Below are 20,104 nucleotides of genomic sequence, written 5' to 3' on the forward strand. Positions count from 1 at the left end.
GCCGTGTAAATAAAAGGTATTGTTATTATTATAGAGCAAAAACATAACCAAATTCGACAGCTTTTAAGCTTTAATATCTTGACATGTAGACCTCTCTGAGCCGCCAAAATGACGCCAAACAATTGTACTCGAGTAGTAGTAACTTCCTGACACCTTTGCTCAATTTTTTGAGGACCAAAAAAAAACATGGCCAAAATTCGACCAAAAAGCATGAGGGGTACCTCATGGCTTTCATCGAAAATCAAAGGGTCGTGTTTTTCACCTTGAAAATGAAGACTTTTACAATGGCATATATTACATCAAAATGTTTCTGTCGATCCAAAGCACCCTTTGAAAGTACTTGTGTGAAACTATCATATGCAAAATTTCGACATTTTGACCAAAATCCTCATTTCACTTTTATCAAATTGCACAGTAATTTTATTCAAAACACTTATTAAAATCAGCACCATTGGGAGCGCCTTGAAAAGTACTTCAAGAATGTATTAGGAAGCATTTTTTTTTTTGTAGGGGAGTCGAGCTCCAGGTTTTATTTAAAGTCCTTTAAATGTCATACTGAGGGATAGAAAAGACTGTTGGTGGACCCAATGTCTGCAATGAAGGGGAATAAGAAATTTTGAACTAAGTTGGGAAAGAAATCTACTACTAATAAGGTGCGAAACCTAGAGCCAAATGCAATCTTGCGGAAATCGTCAAAAATAGAGAATGGATAAGAATACAAAACACCAAACGAGGACACCAGTACTACGTCAAAAATTCAGACAACTTGCGTTCACCAGGATTTGAACCGGGGATCCTCCCGTTGGCATACGGGAGTTCTACCACTTCGCCCTACCACCAGGGACTGTATTAGGAAGCATCTAATGATCATTACAATTTATATAATCAAATGTCACAGAATAGATTAAAGAAGTCGAAAAAGGACAGAATATGTCCAATCTTGAGCAGAGATGTTGTTCTGAGATTGAATTAGTTTTGGTGGCGGCAGCATTGCTGCTGGCTGACTCTTTCTGACAATGGTGATGACAATGATGATCGTGATGCTGATTAAATGGGTTCATGAATTTGAAAGAACTTTTTAATATCTTCGATTTGAAATGTTTTCGGCTAGTATTTATTGGACTCTAGCAAACAAATTGCGATAAATCTTCAATTTTAAAAGGACAAGAATGATAGCAGCAGCCAAGTAAGAGACACCAGCAAAGATCTTGTAACTAAAGAACGGCATAGTACCAACGCCTGCCTCAATAGCACTGGCAATGTTGGGACCAAAAACAAGGACAATGTTGGAAAATAGCAAAAGGGATAAACCTAATGGAAACTGCTCCATACCAAGCAGACAGGCAGTGATGGGTGAAAACAGGGCAAAGAAGGAGCCGCTGGTGAAACTAAACACACAAGAGAAAGCCATTAGACTGCCATAGCTCGAGGTAAATGTCTATATTAGCAAGCAGCTGAGAGAAGTGACCAAAGTAAACAGCGTGTTGGTGTTGATCTTACCAATGTGATCAGCGAGAAAGTCAGTAATGATGCGACCCACAAAACTACAGGCAGCAGTAACAGCCACAAGAGCTGAACCTTACCCATCAGAAAGACCTAGAAAGGTGGCATAAGAGGGCAAAAAGAAATAGGGAATGAAATAACCAAACAAGCCAATATTGGACGCAATCAGAAAGATGCCAAAATCTGTGTTTTTGAGTACGGAGAAATTAATAATGTGAGAGAGTTTCTTGTGGTTCTTGATATTGATGGGTGTTCTCGCCTTGACAGTGAGACAGGCAACAATATTGCAAGCTAAGCAGATGAGACCGAGAATACGATATGTCCAAGCAGGACCAAGGCTAGGATTGATGGACGTCATAACAAATGGGTGATAAGACCACCAATACCAGATCCACTAGCAATGACACTCATAGCCAGACCTCTGCGCTTACTAAACCATTGAGGAGAGCAACTCATGATGCACACGTAGATGCAGGCAGACCCGATACTAAACACAATACCTTGAGTGAGATGCAAATGCCGGATTTGGGTACTGAGTCCAGCTATTTCGAGGCCGAGCGCAATCAATATGGCACCAGTGATCAATACGTAGCGAACACCATAGATGGATACAAGGACCTGTATAAGAGGACTGACGGCGTTCATGCACACCATGGCTAGTGTACCTACAAAACCGAGGTTCACAGCGGCATGTAGAAACATACTTTGCTCAAAATATTCTTGCATGACACCTATGTAAAGATTGTTAGTTGTAAAGTCTATATGTTCCAGTTGTCTATGCTGCTTTGCATATTTATTACCCCTACAAAAATACATAAATTAGCATTTCCATTTCTCTCTTACATTGACATTGATATATACCAACTAGTGTTTGTACCAAATGTAGCTACTTGGACAAGAAATGCGCCCACAACAGCAAATCAACCATACCCGCCATCATACTCTTCTCGGCCAATGGTAGAGGCAGAGGATGAGGAGGACGAGGAGAAGGAGAAACAGAAGGAAAGTCTTATTTCTTTCTCATTCCTATCAAGTTGAAGGCTGTCAACTTGTTTAGATACTATAAGAAAACTCCATGTTAGGTAAGCGTCATTGAATCAACCCAGTAAGAACATATCTTCAAGTGATTTCAAGCTTGTGTGATTGGAATAAGTGCTTGAATTAGAACCAGCGACTAGTTCAGAGGAGTATGTCTGTTCATCATTCGAAATATCTAATTTAGACGGTTCGTGTCATTGCTCCAAGAAATAAAACAGATATGTATGTGGGTTCAATCAAAACAATAACCAACAGCGATTAGAGTCTTAATTTCTTGATACAGTTTGCTTGCTGAAAATGTCAACGCTTAAAGACAAGCAAGAAAAGAGGAGAGTACGTTTCCAAACGACATCTCACAAGCACTTTATACCATTCTTCTAGTCAGAAATTTTCAAGCGACACATATCGGATAAGATCAGTGCCATGAATCCTAAAATCATAGGACATACAAAGGCTTTATTTATTAGTTAGTTGGTAAATTATTAGCATGCTTTACATTAATTAGTATTCTAGAAAAGAGAGGGTAACGGAAAAATACAAGGGATAATCTTAGGGCTGTGTTGTTTCTTGAGGGCGAGCTTCTTTATCTTTGCTATATTGATAGGAAGAAGTAGGTGTGGTGCGAGAGGCTAATTCTTCATCAACATCAAACAGATCATCGTCTTGATCTTGATTGTTTCGACGGTTTCTGTCCTTGTGGATAACCAATTCTATTTCGCGAATTATATCGTTATCATAAGGGTAGTATTGATGTAGAAAGTGTTTGGCAGTGATACGCGGGATGAGGCAGGCAACACACGTCAAAATGAGTACGAGCCAGTAGGAACCAGTGCCAAACAGACGTAGATGGCCAGCAAAGATAAATGTGTTGAATTGAGAGTACACTGCCACAAACGCATAGTACACTAAGATGGACAAGCTAACAATCACTGCATGAAGCCAAGTATAGCTATACAATGAGGACACGACAAAAAAGTTGGCGACACAAACGGCAATACTGGATACAATTGTGCCAATCTCATAGAGGCCATTGGCATCGTACCCGTGTGGATCCTGTCCACCAGCTACGAGCAACATGTAGGGGAAAAAGAAGCATACCACAGACTGGAAGATGGAGTCAAAACTGGTCAACCAGAATCGCCATGCCTTGAACTTGTCGTTTCTGAGGCCCATGCGGTACAATTGCGGGTATTTGAGCGATAGTTTAGCATTCAAATCTTGGTCCCAGATACCGAGGAAGATGATGGGCAGCGAGGTAAAGACAAGGTTATACAGAGTAATCAACGCGTAGTCAAACATCATGGAGCCGTTGAACTGACAGAAGATTTGATACCAAAACAGCACAAAGGTCCATACGATATTCTTGAAAAAGAAGCCCATGATCATCTCGGCAATACGAAGATAAGACCAACGACCGTGAACGAGCAACAGCTTTCTCAGGTAACGGAACTGTGCAATAGCGTAGTCAGAAGCCATGACAGCTTGACGGCCTTCCACACCAGAGATACCGATGCCGACATTAGCTTCTTGAATCATGGACACATCGTTAGCACCATCACCAATAGCCAAGGTCATGACCTTGAGGCCCTTCTTGACTAGATTAACAACCTGAGCCTTTTGTTTAGGACTGACACGACAACAGATAACACTAGCACAGCGCATACCAAGTGCAAGCACCTTGTCACGCGTGGCATTTTCAAGGCCGTATTTCAGCGTGGTACCATCGATGACCAATGCGTACTTTCTATTACCATAAGCAGCTTCTGGCTCGGTGTCGGCTTCCTTGTCAAGCTTCCTGAGTGTGTCATCCAGCAGCTGGTTGGTGTCAATGCGATTTCCTGCTTTCAGGATAAGCAATTCCATATCGGTTGTCAGTAAATTACAGGCAAAACCAATGTTGATAGCCGTCTCCGTCTTGTCACCAGTGAGCACCCAGAGCTTGATACCGGATTTAGCCAATTCAGCAATTGTCTCTGGAACACCTTCCTGCAATCTATCTTCGATGGCTGTGCCACCCATTAAGAGCATATTCTGTTCAATTTCTTCGCAGACAGCATCCACACGCTCCTCACGGTTATGTATACTAGAAGCGGCCTCCTGAAATTTCTTGTTCCAAGGCTTGTATTCTTCATTAGAAATAAAGCGGTATGAAAGACACAGTGTACGAAGACCTAGCGCAACAAGTTGAGGTTAAGGTTAAGGTTAATGCACTAAATTAACATGCTTTACCTTCATTAGCAAACTGCTCTAAATCAGCACTTGTAGAGTCTCTGAGATCAGCCTGCTCCTTTTCCAGCTCATGTTGATTGCCAAACTCAGTGCACAGACGTTCGTAGATGACTGAATCAGCACCTTTGCAGAGCAACACAATACGGTCACTGTCAGATGGCTTAATAATCACACTCATTCTCTTTCTCGTGGAATTGAACTCCAATACGTTCAACAGTGTGAATGATTTCTCCTCGCCCTTGACTCGAATATACAGCTTGTTGCCATCTCGACGCAAGAAGGCAAAGCCCATGTCTCTGGCAGTAGCGACTAGAGCAGCTTCGTCGGGTGATTGTGCCTTGTATTCAATGTAGTCTTGGTTGTCTTGGTCAGGCCTCTCAGCAATGACTGTATGGCAGAGCGCCAACGTCTGGTAAAAGTGAGTGATCGCTGTCGCCTGTTTGGAGGATTCGTCTTTGAGATCATCAAATAGTTTGGGATCGATAAAGGTGGGGTTGGGGCCAATGTGAGGGTTTTTGAACAGCTCAGCTTGCTTCTCAAGCATGGTCCTTTTGAGTTCCTCCATTTCAGTAGTGTCGGGTCCAATGTTTTGACTGAGATCGTTCATGTGCACTTGATTGTTGTCCTCCTCTTCGGTATCAATCATGGACTGTCTGAAATTGTGCTGGCTTTGCTGTCTCTTCAATGCGCCCATGGTAGCTTCTGTTGTTGCGACACCATAGGCGATACCGTTGATGGTACATTTTCTGTATTCCATGACATTCTGTGTGAGCGTACCAGTTTTATCTGAAAAGATGTATTCAATTTGGCCCAAATCGTCCGAGATATTCCAGGTTTTCGCGATACAGGCCGTGTCAGTCTCGGCGTGGTACATGTCGAGATCTGCAAAAATAAAATAAGCCTAATGGATGTTATTGAGTATTATGTCATGCCGCATCATGCACTGCATGTTACTTACTGCCAATGTTTTCACAATCTCGACCGAAATATACAATGAGATGGGCACAATATTTTGGTACAAAATGAGTGTAACCCTAATCAGGATGGATGAGTTATCGCTACACACAAGACGCCAAAAGGCGAGCCTTACCAGAATGTGATGAAACCAGAGTAAGACGCATTAGAGCCTTCGATGCCATAGTCAAAATGACGCGAGGAACCGCTGCCATGAAACTGGACACTGTCCATGATGGAACTGACAATACAAATAACAGCCAAAAGACAGAAATTGGCAATGACCTATAAATAACAATGAGGAGGAGATGTCTCTAAGAGTTCCAAGAAATACGTTACATGTGGGTTGGTAGCCTTGGCAATTTTGCTTCGTTTTGAGGGTGTACGACCTGTATTTAGCATAATCTTGGTATCGTTACCGGTATACACAACAATGCCAATGGCCCATTTGGTGTTTCGCAAGACACAGCCTCTGAGCAAGATATTGTTGTAAGTAACGGCGTCTGCCTTCTCATGCGATACACCAGATCGAACCGTGTCAGTTTCATTTGCATCGATTTGCCAACGCAAAACTGCATTGTATTGGTAAATATTGACGTGAGGAGGCTCGCTTTCAATGTAGAATCGAGCACGCTCACAGTCATGCTCTGTACGCATGCCTGATGTGCCTGGTAATCCTTGACGTTGCTTCAAGTTGGTTTCACCGTCTAAATTTTGAGTCTCTACATAACACACATTATCTGTCTCTGAGGTGGATAGGATGACTACATCGGCTGGAATATCTTTGTCGTTCTCCAGTAAGACATAATCACCGACATTAAGCTCTTTCCATTTGACATGGTCCCATTTCACCTGGCATGTTGCTGAAGGAGGATCGCCAGGAAAACCGTCAGCACAGTTGTAGGATTGATTGGCATTATGACTGGGTAAAGGTTGTAAGGATGAAGACCGTCTGCCCAAGGATTCGTCTTCTTCATTGATACGAGAGGAGGATGCTGCTGCTGCTGCTGCTGCTGCGGCTGCTGTTGTTCCTGCTGCACTGGAATCTCTGGTGGATACACGGTAGAGCACTGAGTGGGGAATAGAACCCGGACGATAAGGCCGTTTCTCTACTTGTAGATTCGTGGCTGTGTTGTTATTATTGGATCTGCTGAAAATACCAGAGACACCTGATCGAATGGTATCTGATCGTTTTCTAACAGTTGTCATGAGCGTCTTGGCAGGTGGTTGTGGTGGTTGTGGTGGAGGTGGAGGTTGTGATGCTGGGTATTCATTGTGTTCTGCTTCGGTCAATGGTAGACGATCCTCTGATGATTTCACATTGGGTTGATCACTGATGGGTAATGACGCAGATGACGAAGACTCTGATGGAACCATTGCTTGGCGATAGGTGCGTGCATATTTGTTCTCTGTACCTGATAGCACAGCAAAGAACCCAGCTACAACATGCAAAAAGTACCATGTTCCTCTATGGATTTCAGGCACATTGACGTTGCGCCAATTCGATAGTTTGAGTACATGTGAATTATTGACTTTGTCATCGCTCTGATTTCTTTTCCAATCTTCCACACCGTCCTTGAGAGCTGTGATGATGAGAATAACAATAAGCGGCATGGCAGACACAGCAGGCTCTGTCACGCCAAACAGTGGGATACACTGCAAAATAACCACGAACAAAAAGAACAAATTTGCCACATTTCTAAACTGCTCAAACAGATTCTTTGGCACAAATGATAGTGGAGTGTACTTAGCAGTGCGCACTCGATTGCTGGCATAATTATGATGTATTTGATGTCCTTGATCATCGTACTCGGATGAGGGTAGTTTCATGTTGACATAGATGTTTCGTCGCTGTTGCATATAAGATGAAGTGGATTCCATACGCCGTAAATCATTGTGTTGCTGCTGTCCTTGATCATCGTTGTCGTCGTCCTCATTCTCTGCATGCTGATGTTTCCTGTTCCTCTTGAGAAAATTATTGGCCCGAGAAGTAAATTTCATTGTACTTTTTCGGCTTGATCCAATATGAAAGATATCAGGGGAAAAGATAAAAAGAAGAGAGAAAGAACGAACGAAAGAGAGGGCAAACTACTAAATTACACAATTTAAGAAAAGAAACTTAAGCTACTGTTGTTGAAATATTTTTTGCTGTGTACCACGTGGAATAGAGTATCATTTGCGGGTGTTTTATGATCCTTTCCCTCCACTATTCGGATAAACACACTCACCGTCAGATTACACACTTGAATCACTCGCTGTAGCACATTTACCAGCGCTCTGTTGATCACATCTACCGAGCAGAAGACGCCGTCTCTCAGTTACATTATATCAGTAGACCAACAACATCCAGGTGATCCCATACATGTCAGAAAAGAATTCTCTTTTAAAATGTGTCAGATCAATGGATTTGAGATATAAACTTTTCCATTGTCGGTAAATTTAACGGCCCCGTATTCTACATCCAATGATCAGGAGCATACGCCTTTTTCTGCGGGGTAGATCCCATTCGCTAATTCAGCAGCAATGTCCATCACATCAAGTTTCATGTCATGAAATCAAGAACTTAAAAGGAGTAACAAGCAATAAGCACCAACAAAAGATTGAATGAAAACAGAATATCATCAGCTGGATATAGATTGTTTCTACAAGACCGACGATCCAATAAACTGATCAAAGTAAGATGAATTTATAAATACACAGGGGAATTAATAATCAAAGCACAACCAGCTAGAATTCCCGCCATTAGAATCGAAGTGGAGTATAGTTACACTAAAAATATATACGCGTTCTTAGATAAGCCTGTCCAGCAAGCCTCAGTAGCAAGATGACCTCCAGTTGGAATGCCTGTCAGTACAATAGATGATCTTATTCGATATCGTGCCTAAATTACGGATTGTATGCAAGGTACTCGACTATGAAAAGGGCCTTATATGAAATCAAAAAGACGAAAAAGGAATGACCAGCATGTACTAATTTAGAGCATTGAGTATACTACCAGTAAGCTTATTCGTCAATTAATGTAGATCCTTTGAAACAAGTGGTAAACATTATAGTTGTCAACAAAAAGGGCCCAGCTGATTTCTTAATAAACAGCATAAATATAGTTTTACTGTCAACTACAGCAAATGTAGATTGAAAAACAGACTGGTAGACAGATGACGTTTAAAGAGCATTTCAATGCTCTACAGTTGGACCGTTCAAGTTGGGGAAGCGATGAGGCAACGCTTCCGTTTGTTTATCGAAATTTATGACAGAGAGAACTGCATTTCATTTGAGGCATTCAATGCTTTGGAAAATCTCAGCTTGAGCGCATCTCCGGGTAGCATCATTAAGGCACAGTCGTTGTTGATGCTTACATTGCTTGTGAAGTAGCCGTTCCTGAATCATCGAACTCGTTGTACGTTGTGCTTTCAATTTGAACCTGAACTGCTGGTTTTTTGTTTTTCGATTGATAGATTCTATACACAATCAAGTGGTTATTTCAAATGTGCTTGTATCTTTACTTGTACACCATGTACGTCCATGCCTTATCTTCTTATACATTCTGCATACAACATCTGAGTCAATTTCTTAGTAACACGAGATTTACTCACAAAACGTTCACTGAGACTCAAACAGAACAGTTGCATGTACGATACTTCTTTCTTCTTTATCAACAAGATCTTTAATCATTACATACATAATAAAACATGAATACAAAAGCGCCGCCCTAGCCGATCAGAGATTAAAAGCGCCTCTCCCAAGAACCTAACGCATCTAATTCAAGTGTTTTCTTGCCTACTATTTGACTGTGGATTAAATGATTTCTGGTTCAAGGCAGCATTTGGTAATATTTACCTTAAGAGGATTTTTGCATAACGAAGCAAACGTGTAAAACCATAATAATCAAGCAGTAAATTTGACTTTTCATATTGATTATTATTAAGCTTGTCAGCAACTTAACACATCAAGATTTGCTTGAATTAGCTTTTACCACCATCAATATGCTTTCTATTAGAATTAAAAGTTGTACAGGTTGCAGAACTGCCCTTTAGCTACCAAGGATGTGATTCATACCTTGTAAATAAAAGCCATAAAGCAAAAATACAACCAGATTAGACAGCTTTCAAGCCTTCATATCTTGACATGTAGACTTTTCTGAACTACCGGAATGACATCAAACAACTGTACTTGAGTAACAGTAACTTTCTGACGTCTTTGCTCAATTTTTTGGGGATCAAAAAAACATGAACAAAATTCGACCAAAAAGCATGAGGTACCCCTCATGGTTTTCATCGAAAATCAAACGATCGCGTTTTCACCTTGAAAATGGAGACTTTTACTATGGTATATCTTGAATCGAAATGTTTCTATCGATCCAAAGCAACCTCTGAAATCATCTTTGTGGGACTTTGATATGTAAAATTTCGACATTTTGGCCAGAAACCTCTTTTCATATTTTATCAAATTGCTCCATAGTTTCAGTAAAGACACCTATTACATTTAAAACCATTGGAAGCGCCTTGAAAAGTACTTCAAGGATGAATCAGGAAGCGTAGGGTGATCATCACAGTTTATATAGTCGGATATCACAAAATAGATTAAAAAAGTCGAAAAAAGATGAAATCTGTCCAATCTTGAACAGAAAAAAAAACTGAGTTTGAATCAATTTTGGCGGCGGCTTGCTGCTGGCTGATCTAAATGCCTTTCTGTTGATAACAATGGTGATTGCGATGCTTATTAAATGGGGATCGTGGAATTGAAAGGACAATTGCTTAGCCCACATACTTTTTTTTTTGGGGAGATTTGCCTCATAACAGTGTCTTTTGCAACAACATTATCTTAATAAATGCTCTTAAATGTGCATTAAACTATCATTTAAACATACTAAAGTATAAATCCAGCCTTATGTTGTATATCGTGTGAATGAATCACACTTAACCACAGTGTATTCAATCACACCCATGATGGTCGTAATAAGAGAAGTTATCTTTATCCAAATAAAATCAAACCAATAACAATCATATCCAAATATGACAACTATGCCCTGATGCCATAGTTGCATAATGCCCCAGATAAAGGGTTCTACACTTCAAAAACAGACATCATACCTTAAACTATCAAGTTTACATTAAATTATGCTATGACGATTGCTCATCCAAGCCCATCAAGGTTACTCAAATCGATCTTTATGGCCAGTGCTCTTGCATTGATTACCACTTTAAATCAAGCATCAACAACATTTGCCAGATATCGTAATAGCCGCACCTATTGCTCTCTATCATCACGAATTCTACAAGCTGGTTGCAAATCTGTAAATACTCTTCTTTTATTTACTCCATTCCACAATCTTCGTATATTTTACACACAAATAAACCACAGTTGATTTCAATTGTATTTTACGATTACTTTATTTTTTTTTAATTTATTAAATCTGATTTCATTGCAACATTAAAGATGCTGTTTTTAAGCAGAGTAATATGCGTATTTTGATTTGGAAATCTTATTATAATCGAACAAAGCAAGCTACAACTGTCTAGTCTTAAAAGAAAGATTTTCCACCATGTCAAGTATCTATTGATAACTTGAAACCAGCAAGTTAATATGGCCCTTTTCGTACTTTCCGATTTATAAAATGCTTGATCAAATGCATACTTGTGTGGTGTACACATGCAAAGGTTAAACGGAGATTGAATTTTTTACTATTTTGAATGATTGTCCATGAATCTCCCAAATTTATCGATCTTACACATCTCAGTGTATATTGCTGAGTGTACATCTTTAACATGTATCTGAATATAATATTGCATGTCTTCTATAGCATATCGTATGTATGTCTATAGCACATCTCATATACCGTAGAGTACAAGTCTGTAGTACATAGTGTATCTGTAGTAGCTGGTATTACTGATATAAGCCTGTGTCTTATAGTGTGGATCATGGAGTGCACATCTGAAGCAACAAGCTCATATTGCATTAATCTTGGTACCTATCCAGATATGGCAAACATCCGTAGTCAATGTCGGAATACAAGTATAAGTATATAGCGCCATCCATGTCCGTGGTGCCATCTATAGCCTATATCTTATATAGTATGAATCTTATAGTACTAGCGTATCTGATGTCCATATCTTCTTATAGTATAAATCGATATCGTACATCTAATCCAGTGTACATACAGATTATATCTAAATTTGGTAACTGGATGAACTGTTGGGATGCAGATCATAGTGGATGTATTCCACAGATGGCGTAAATTTCAAGATAAAAGATACTTTTGTACATACGAAGTCTTTGATATGAGGTAAAAGATAGCCACCCATTACATTGAGACGTGTTGGAAAATACTGATAAACACCGCATGTTTGGGGGGGGTATCTGGTATTAAGTCTTCTTGATCCTTAAAGTAGTATTGTACTTGTATATGGCTTTCCTCCACCCACATAATATCAAGTTTAAAGGATAATCACTCACATGCCATTGTTTAATGCATGCTAGATCAATTGATAGCGCCTTATTTTGCAGTTTTAAATAATAAAGAACTTAAGTTGTTTCCATTTGATTAAGCTTTTATTATTATAAAAGACAAAACAATGTTAAATGACAGATCAATGTTAAATAACAGATCAATGGAAAATTAACTAGCTATAGCCATTCGGCCCCTGAACCTCTGAGCCAATCAAATCACTTGAAAACTCCGCTGACCTAAAAAAAAATTTGCGAGGGTTTCCCCCTGTTTGGATGTGAGGCAAAATTTTAAGCGCCGTTATAATAGCATTATAGCCGCTGCTGTCATCAAACTTCCCCCAGGTGCTAGAGCATGCCTTACTTACACCACCTAGCTTTAGATTCTGGCGTTGAGACTCTCAATCATCACTAAAGTAAGTAGTGATAACCAAGTGGAGGCAGCCTATCTACCTCCTAGCCTCGGATAAAGTCTTGTTGAGCTTCAGGGATAGGCACATCCACACAACGTAAAAAAAAGTATGCTTCATAGAAACATAATAGTAATAAAAGAAATAAGAAAAGAACATACTACTGTACTGTAGAAGTATAATAGTATGTAGGCAAAAAAAGGAAGACTCACACAAAGTGAGTAAAAGAAAAGTATAAAAAATACAACAGCAGAGACGTTCAGAACAGCTCGTTGTTGTTGCAACAAAAACGCATACGTGAGCAACATGCATGGTAATAGTCGGATGTAAAGCAACACAACCAACAAAAGAAGAAAAAAAAACGCAACGAAGCGAACATCATGAATGCATTATCATAAAAAAGGAAGCAATAATACAAACGTTCAAAGAAGTTTTATATCATTGCGACCAGAAGAAAGAAGATACTTACCACCTACCACCACCGTAAATAGACCAGAGGATACACAATCACCGGATATAGGCCAAAGAATGAGCATGCACCAAACACAGTAGACCAGGAAAGGCCATATTAGCAGCGGCAGCAACAACACCAGCACAATAGAAAAACTAAAGAACGAACGACACCAGAGACCAGGCAAAGACCAAAGAAGCAGACAGCAGAGACAGCAGAAAAGGAATGGCAGCAGCACTCACGTCAAACAGGCAAAAAAATCATCAAAACATAATAAACAAATTCAATTGGTGTTAATTCTATGTCTTCCAGTGCTCGTTATCGAACGGTACCTAATATATTCCACTTCAAAGAAACGGCACCAAGTCTTTCTCACAGTACAATACAGCATTATCAGAAGCTGGAGTGTTATTATCAATGAAACGGTTTCCAAAGCCACCATGGTTTGATACTAAACGCGTTTTGCAAAAAGGGGAAAAATGGGGTACAGAAAAATGAGAGGGCGCCCTACCCAACGTCACGGCCAGTAAATTTGGTCTCAGTCTTTTGCCGTAGCAGCAGTAAGTGCGGCAATTTAATTTGAATTTGTGTAGTAGGTATTTTCGTGTTCACACTTAACTTGATCTCACATCCTTTAAACATTTTTGCTAAATTTGACTACGAAAACTATCGTTGTCACACCCAACTTTCTAATACATCTCTAGAGAACTAAAGAAGCCGCATCGAATGGTGCTAATTTCTTTCAGCTTTCGGATCAGAAATAATGAGCAATTTCCAAAAATATGAAAACAGGTTTTCTGTGAATATGTCAAAATTTAGCATATGAAAATATCATAGAAAGAGTTTACAATGTTGCATTTCATCTTTACGATCAATTTGATCTAATATATATCATAGGAAAAGTCCTCACTTTTGACATGAAAAACGCAATCATTTGATTTTCAAGAATTTTCCCTTGCTAATACTCATGGAAAAATGAGGATTTTCGTGAATTTGCAACGACCCAAAAAAAATGAGATAAAGCATCAGGAAGTAAAGCGTGGCCGAGAGGAGGCGTGTGGTGCTATTCCAAGCGCTCAAAACGCTTTGTGGCATGAATTATTCGTACTTGAAAATGGCTAGATTTGAACAGAATTCGACCTAAAACGACAGCGTAATGGGTTGCGTTACCAGAAGAGTAAGTTACGCTTCTGTCTGATTAACCAGATGTTCTGTACTGTATATTATGAAATCTCTAGTATCAATCCAAGGCGTGGAAAGGCTGTCTGCCCTTCGTGGTGAGATGCACAACACTATTATGGCTTAAAACCTTTGCCAAACAACCGCAATGTTGCATATAAGCATGCATCTTAGGCTACATTTACTTTTTCCTCAAGCCATGTTTACAGTGTAGCAACATAGATGATGTATATCGTATCAAATCACATTTATGTTTACCAGTCCAGTCAATTATTGTGTGTGCACGGATGTCTCAGGAACTACAATAGAAACAACATTGTTGTGCTAGAAGGGCTACAACTGTCTATAAAGATTAAGGTATTCTTGACGGGTAGATATGTCTGTGTTGTGCAACAACATGGACAAGCAATGATAATTGAAGCGCATCTCAGCTATCTAAACGCTGAGGTTCACCAGATGTGATAAGCGTTGTACAAGATAAATTGCTACTTTGGCATTCAGAACTTAGTATAAATAGAATGACTCTTGTCTTCATCAATAAATCTTTAGTTTTTTGTGTCTAATCTTATTCAAATAAGTCTTTTCTTGTTTTTATAATATCGTACATTTTTTATAAGCTACAAATAATAATCCTTTTATTCTTCGTGCTTAACAAAAAAAAACCATGAGGGGCACCTCATGGTTTCCATCGAAAATCAAAAGATCGCGTTTTTCACCTGGAAAATAAAGACTTTTACTATGGTATACGAGCCTTTCAGCACTTCGGGTGGTTTCCTGACCTACGCTTCGCTTCGGTGGAAATCAACCTCCGTTCAAACGGCTCGTTACTATGGTATATATTACATCAAAATGCTTCTGTCGATCCAAAGCAATCCCTGAAACTGCTTTTGTGAAGCCATCATATGCAAAATTTCGACATTTTTGCCAAAAACCTCATTTCATTTTTATCAAATTGCTCCATAGTTTCAGTCAAGACATCTATTACACTTAGCACCATTGGAAGCGCCTTGAAAAGTACTCCAAGAATGTATTAGGAAGCATTTTTTTTGTAGGGGAGACGAGCTCCAGTTTTTATTTAAAGCCCTTTAAATGTCATACTGAGGGATAGAAAAGACTGTTGGTGGACCCAATGTCTGCAATGAAGGGGAATAAGATATTTTTGAACTAAGTTGGGAAAGAAATCTACTACTAATAAGGTGCGACTCCTAGATCCAGTACAGTCTTGCGGAAATCGTCAAAATATAGATCATGGATAAGAGCACAGAACCCCAAACGAGGACATCAGTACTACGTCAAAAAAAATCAAACAACTTGCGTTCACCAGGATTTGAACCGGGATCCTCCCGTTGGCATACGGGAGTTCTACCACTTCGCCCTACCACCAGGGACTGTTGTCGTCTTGATAGATAGATCCAATGGTAGGAGTTAACAAATAACTTAGAGTGTAACTAATAGATTGAGATTATGTTTGAAGATACCGTTTATTGATTGCATTTACAACTTATATTTATACTATTTCTACTATCGATAATTACTTAATCAATGGAACTTTCGAGTAGATATAGTACTTGATATAGCAACTGATAATCAGATCAATGTTTGCTATCAGTTTCCAGAACCTTCGAGTATACGCTGGCGCCTTTTAGTCGCTTTCTTCAAATTTGGCTTAAACCTAAATTTAGGCACGACACTGTATTAGGAAGCATTTTTTTTTTTTTTTTGTAGGGGAGACGAGCTCCAGGTTTTATTTAAAGTCCTTTAAATGTCGTGTATTAGGAAGCATCGAATGATCATCACAATTTACATAGTCGAATCGCACAAAAAAGATTAAAGAAGTCGAAAAAAAAGACAAAACTTGGCCAATCTTGAGCAGAAATAATTTACTGAATGTAAAATATTTTGGCGCTGCTGGCTGACCTTTTCTAAAGATGAAAATGCATGTCTCCTCCCATCATATAGTCATCATTACGATGTCTGACATTTGGAAGGTTCACTGTCGTCTTAAATTCGATTAAATTTCCTTCGCTCGCCCTGCTGTGCTTAATAGCATCCAATTCGACATCCATAAGACGATCGATGAGGATCTTATTCAGGCCAGTCTACAATTTATCCTTCTTTTAAATCTTTCCCTACATTTGTCTTCACATATAATATTATAAAAAATTGCACCTGCCACTTGATTATAGTCCTGTTGCTATGGTTTATGCAGAGCAAGTAATAGAAACATTTAAACTAATCAAATTGACGAATACTTTAGTTTGAAACTAGAGATACATTTTCGAGTGAAGAGCTAGTAGACACTTGCCCTCTGGTTTTGATAGACGGGCAGTGCCGTAATGCCCTGCAACTATCTCAACGTTTGCTCTTGGAAGTGGGATTGGCGCAAGCAATTTTCAACAATGCAACAACTATCACTAACGCTTTCTTTTCATCCTTCTTTGGTTTATATCATGTATCTGCTTTGATCGTCAAAGGAAGCTTAAAAATCATCAACAACCTGTACTTTTCCTACTCCATTGACCGTCTTTTGAAGGAAGCTTTGGAGAGGCGTCTTCAGGAACATCTTAGACGAGAGTCGCTATTCTCCCACAAACAAACAGATGGCAATGTAACGCAATACCTTGGCCAAGGTGACTATTCACGGCTATCAAGTACGTCTTGCATCTTTAAAATCACGGTGGCGTCCAACGAGATTGAAAGTATTCAAGGCCTCGAGAAAGATGGTACATGCAACCATGTCTAAACATCTTGTTTTCGCTACAGGAGAGGAGATGCTCTTATTAAACATCAATGCAACTTTTCTGGCGAGCCAGTATTGCGATTTAATCATGATAGGCATGTAAATTGTAATACAGAGGTAGGTTATTATCTCACTGTACCAACTCAATCATTAAAATTACTCTAGAAGTCTATGTGTCAGATCCCTCTCTTGCGGGCATCAGCCAACACCGAGAATGGTCTGAGAATTTGAATCTCTTTGACACAACACTACGCTCACTTATCTATTAATATTTCATTCGAGCATTACTCGTCCATTGTGAAGATAAGTGTGCCTTATCTCGTTGCTTTCTCATATCAGAACCACTAAAAAGCTGTGTATGGTGTAGAGGAATCAACCGAAATTTACTAGAGATTGGCCCTGACGAAAAGAGTAGTATGCTAGATTGCCTCTCTTTCTAATAGCATCTTTTTCATCAATTAAATCACACAATGATCGTTCACACGCATTGTGCTTTTCTGCCAATGGTTTCTCGAGGAGAATTATAATTACCCGCTGGTAACTTTAGTTCCTGCCATCTACACAAGTGAAGTGCTGAGAAAATGATTTCGCGAGCATTGTTTCTTTTGTGCATTGTATTTATAATGAGTAGCAGTTTGTTTTCTCTTTCTAGCAAGGTAGCAGCTATTTCCGGCTGTACGCGAGGTATCGGCCGTGATATGGCTATAGCATTAGCAGAAGCTGGCGCCGGTATGTGAAGGAGATCACCAGGAATACACGCGAGATAACGTACCCATCATTAGTTGATTAGATGTCTGTTTGTTACAGCGAAATACACAAGACTTCAGTGTATATAACGAGATTGTTGCTTTGGGCCGTCAATGCCATATCGTTCCTTTGGATGTCAATGACCAAGCCAGCGTTAAAAAGTGTATTCCCTTAGTCCTCGAGAAATTCGATGGTAGATTGGACATTTTGGTAAATAATGCAGGCATCACCAAGCGAAACCCGTAAGTAAGCTACTGCATGTGTATCTAGGTAGAGACCGACGTTAAATGACTACAGTGCTGTCGACTTTTTGGAAGACGATTGGGATTCTGTTATTCAATGCGACCTGAAGTCTGTATTTACCTTGGCCCAAGCTGCGGGCAAGCATATGGTGGCACAAAAGTCTGGTAAGATCATCAACACTGCTAGTTTAATGAGTTATCAAGGCGGCATCCATATTGTTGCCTATGCAGCAGCCAAAGGCGGCGTTGCTACATTGACCAAAGCACTGGCAAATGAATGGGCACAACACAATGTCAATGTCAATGCCATTGCACCAGGTACCAATGCAATATGTAGTGTCAGCGGTTGAAAATCTCTAATGGTTACAATGCAGGTTACATTGCTACTGACATGACAAGTGCACTGAGAAACGATGAAACTCGCAATCGCGATCTTTTGGCTCGTATTCCAGCACAGCGTTATGGAACGCCTCAAGATCTGAAAGGTCCTCTAGTATTCTTGGCCAGTCAGGCTAGTAATTACGTTAACGGAGAACTGCTTGTTGTTGACGGTGGCTGGATGGGTAAGATGCTCGTTATGTGCTTTTGGGAGAACAGGTATTGACTCATCATTCCTTCGTTTAGGCCGATAAATGTGTTTGGGGGGGGGGGCATGCTGTGCGAAATATCTAATTGAATAAAGCGTCAAAAACTAATGCCAATGAACATATTTTTGCAATGAGTAAATATAGAACATTGAGCATAATTTTTCAAGCAGCACAGCCTATGCTTTTGTGATTCATGTGTAAATCTGATCCAGGCATTTGATTTCTTACAAGCCTATATTCTTAAGGCAAAACTCTTCATGCAGTCTGTCATAGATTCAGTAACAAAGCGTCCCACCACCGCTATTCATCATGCTCCAATCTCTCCCCTTCTGAAAACTGTCAACATATAATGATAAATAAACAATGAATTTACATCTTTATTTCATATTAAAATTGTTGGTTGTAAAGCAATTTAGCGAGAGGTGGCAGCGGCCTTGGGGGCGAAACCCTTGGCTTGTTGCTTGCTAACCTTGGCTTGAGAGCCCTAGAGAAAACACTGTGTCAATTACACATCCTCCTTTTTAGTGACATACCATATACTTACAGCAGGGTTAGCAGCCTTCTTGGCAGCAGCAGCAGCCTTCTTGGCGTCCTTGGACTTGGAGATGGCAGCTTGACGAGCGGCAGCACGAGCATCAGGCTTTTGGTTACGCTTGGCACGGATAGCATCCCAAGAGGCACCAACAACAGCACGTTCGTGCTTGACGGTACGACGAGAACGCTTCTTTTGAACTTCCTCAGTCATACCCTTCTTGTTCAAACGACGGTAGATGACGGTCCATCTGATCTTACGAGGGTTCAAACGTTGGAGGAAGTAAGAGGCAGCCTTACCGTTGATGAAACGGAAAGTCTAATGATGTAAAATGGTTAGTACACACTCACCACATGTCATGTATCTGTGTTGATTTCTTACTCTATAGAACGCAATGTTAGTATACAAAATTCACCATCATGAATTGCATTGCAAATTTACCTAGAGTCGACACGGACGTAGGTCTTACCCTTGGCAGGATAAATCTTGTGACCAGAGAAGGAGCAAATCTCAAGCCTATTCATAGGAAAAAAAATATCCATGTTAGCGACGGGATCCATCTATTAAAATTTTCCAACTCGATCCATCCACACAGCGTATCCATTCAATCATGTCAATCAAATCTAATGTCGCAGTGATGGATGGTCTCTGTTGTAGCGTCTCGATGCGATGGATGATACATTACTTCATTGTTCAAAATGGGTGCTTATGGGAGCTGAAAGAGGAGGTACTATGGTTTCCATTTTGATGAGTTGCTTGTACGCTTTCGCTGAGTGAGAATACCACCCTGAGGATGTGGGTTTCAAAGTGCATCCGGACCGCAACATGTCGCGTTCGGTGGCCAGCTATGGAATCTCTATAAACGGACATGTGTATAAAAGTGTCTATAGATATATGATTCAATTTGTGTTTCTGTGATCACAAAAGACTGCAGTAATGTGAGGGAGATGAGGACGGATGATCCGATCTTGGTTAAAAAGAGTGTACAATGTAAACAAATAGCCTCTTTTATTAATAGCTTCCTTTCCATCTTTATCTTATTCTCTCT

The 20,104-nt window shown here is 39.9% G+C and overlaps 4 protein-coding genes across 4 annotated transcripts; 1 reads left to right on the top strand and 3 right to left on the bottom strand.

The window, feature by feature from the left end:
• Positions 1 to 1,114: 1,114 nt before the first annotated feature.
• On the bottom strand, positions 1,115 to 1,861 carry ATC70_012211 (uncharacterized protein; the record flags this gene model as incomplete). The annotated part of the gene is made up of 2 exons (XM_064831392.1): positions 1,115 to 1,388; positions 1,584 to 1,861. The coding sequence occupies 2 exons, from the start codon at positions 1,859 to 1,861 to the stop codon at positions 1,115 to 1,117; spliced, it is 552 nt and encodes a 183-aa protein (XP_064677672.1).
• A 1,229-nt stretch (positions 1,862 to 3,090) lies between these two features.
• Positions 3,091 to 7,725, bottom strand: ATC70_012212 (uncharacterized protein; the record flags this gene model as incomplete). The annotated part of the gene is made up of 5 exons (XM_064831393.1): positions 3,091 to 4,712; positions 4,771 to 5,671; positions 5,729 to 5,804; positions 5,861 to 6,009; positions 6,064 to 7,725. 5 exons carry the CDS (start codon positions 7,723 to 7,725, stop codon positions 3,091 to 3,093), a joined length of 4,410 nt encoding a protein of 1,469 aa, XP_064677673.1.
• Positions 7,726 to 17,571: 9,846 nt separating this feature from the next.
• ATC70_012213 (uncharacterized protein) lies at positions 17,572 to 18,569 on the top strand (the record flags this gene model as incomplete). Its single annotated transcript, XM_064831394.1, has 5 exons — positions 17,572 to 17,677; positions 17,739 to 17,937; positions 17,993 to 18,255; positions 18,312 to 18,500; positions 18,562 to 18,569. 5 exons carry the CDS (start codon positions 17,572 to 17,574, stop codon positions 18,567 to 18,569), a joined length of 765 nt encoding a protein of 254 aa, XP_064677674.1.
• A 367-nt stretch (positions 18,570 to 18,936) lies between these two features.
• On the bottom strand, positions 18,937 to 19,746 carry ATC70_012214 (uncharacterized protein; the record flags this gene model as incomplete). Its single annotated transcript, XM_064831395.1, has 4 exons — positions 18,937 to 19,008; positions 19,069 to 19,374; positions 19,515 to 19,572; positions 19,742 to 19,746. The coding sequence occupies 4 exons, from the start codon at positions 19,744 to 19,746 to the stop codon at positions 18,937 to 18,939; spliced, it is 441 nt and encodes a 146-aa protein (XP_064677675.1).
• Between the last annotated feature and the right edge of the window lie 358 nt (positions 19,747 to 20,104).

The sequence above is a fragment of the Mucor velutinosus genome (genome assembly GCF_035048745.1).
Source record: "Mucor velutinosus strain NIH1002 chromosome Unknown tig00001569, whole genome shotgun sequence".
In the NCBI taxonomy this organism is placed as follows: Eukaryota; Fungi; Mucoromycota; class Mucoromycetes; order Mucorales; family Mucoraceae; genus Mucor; species Mucor velutinosus.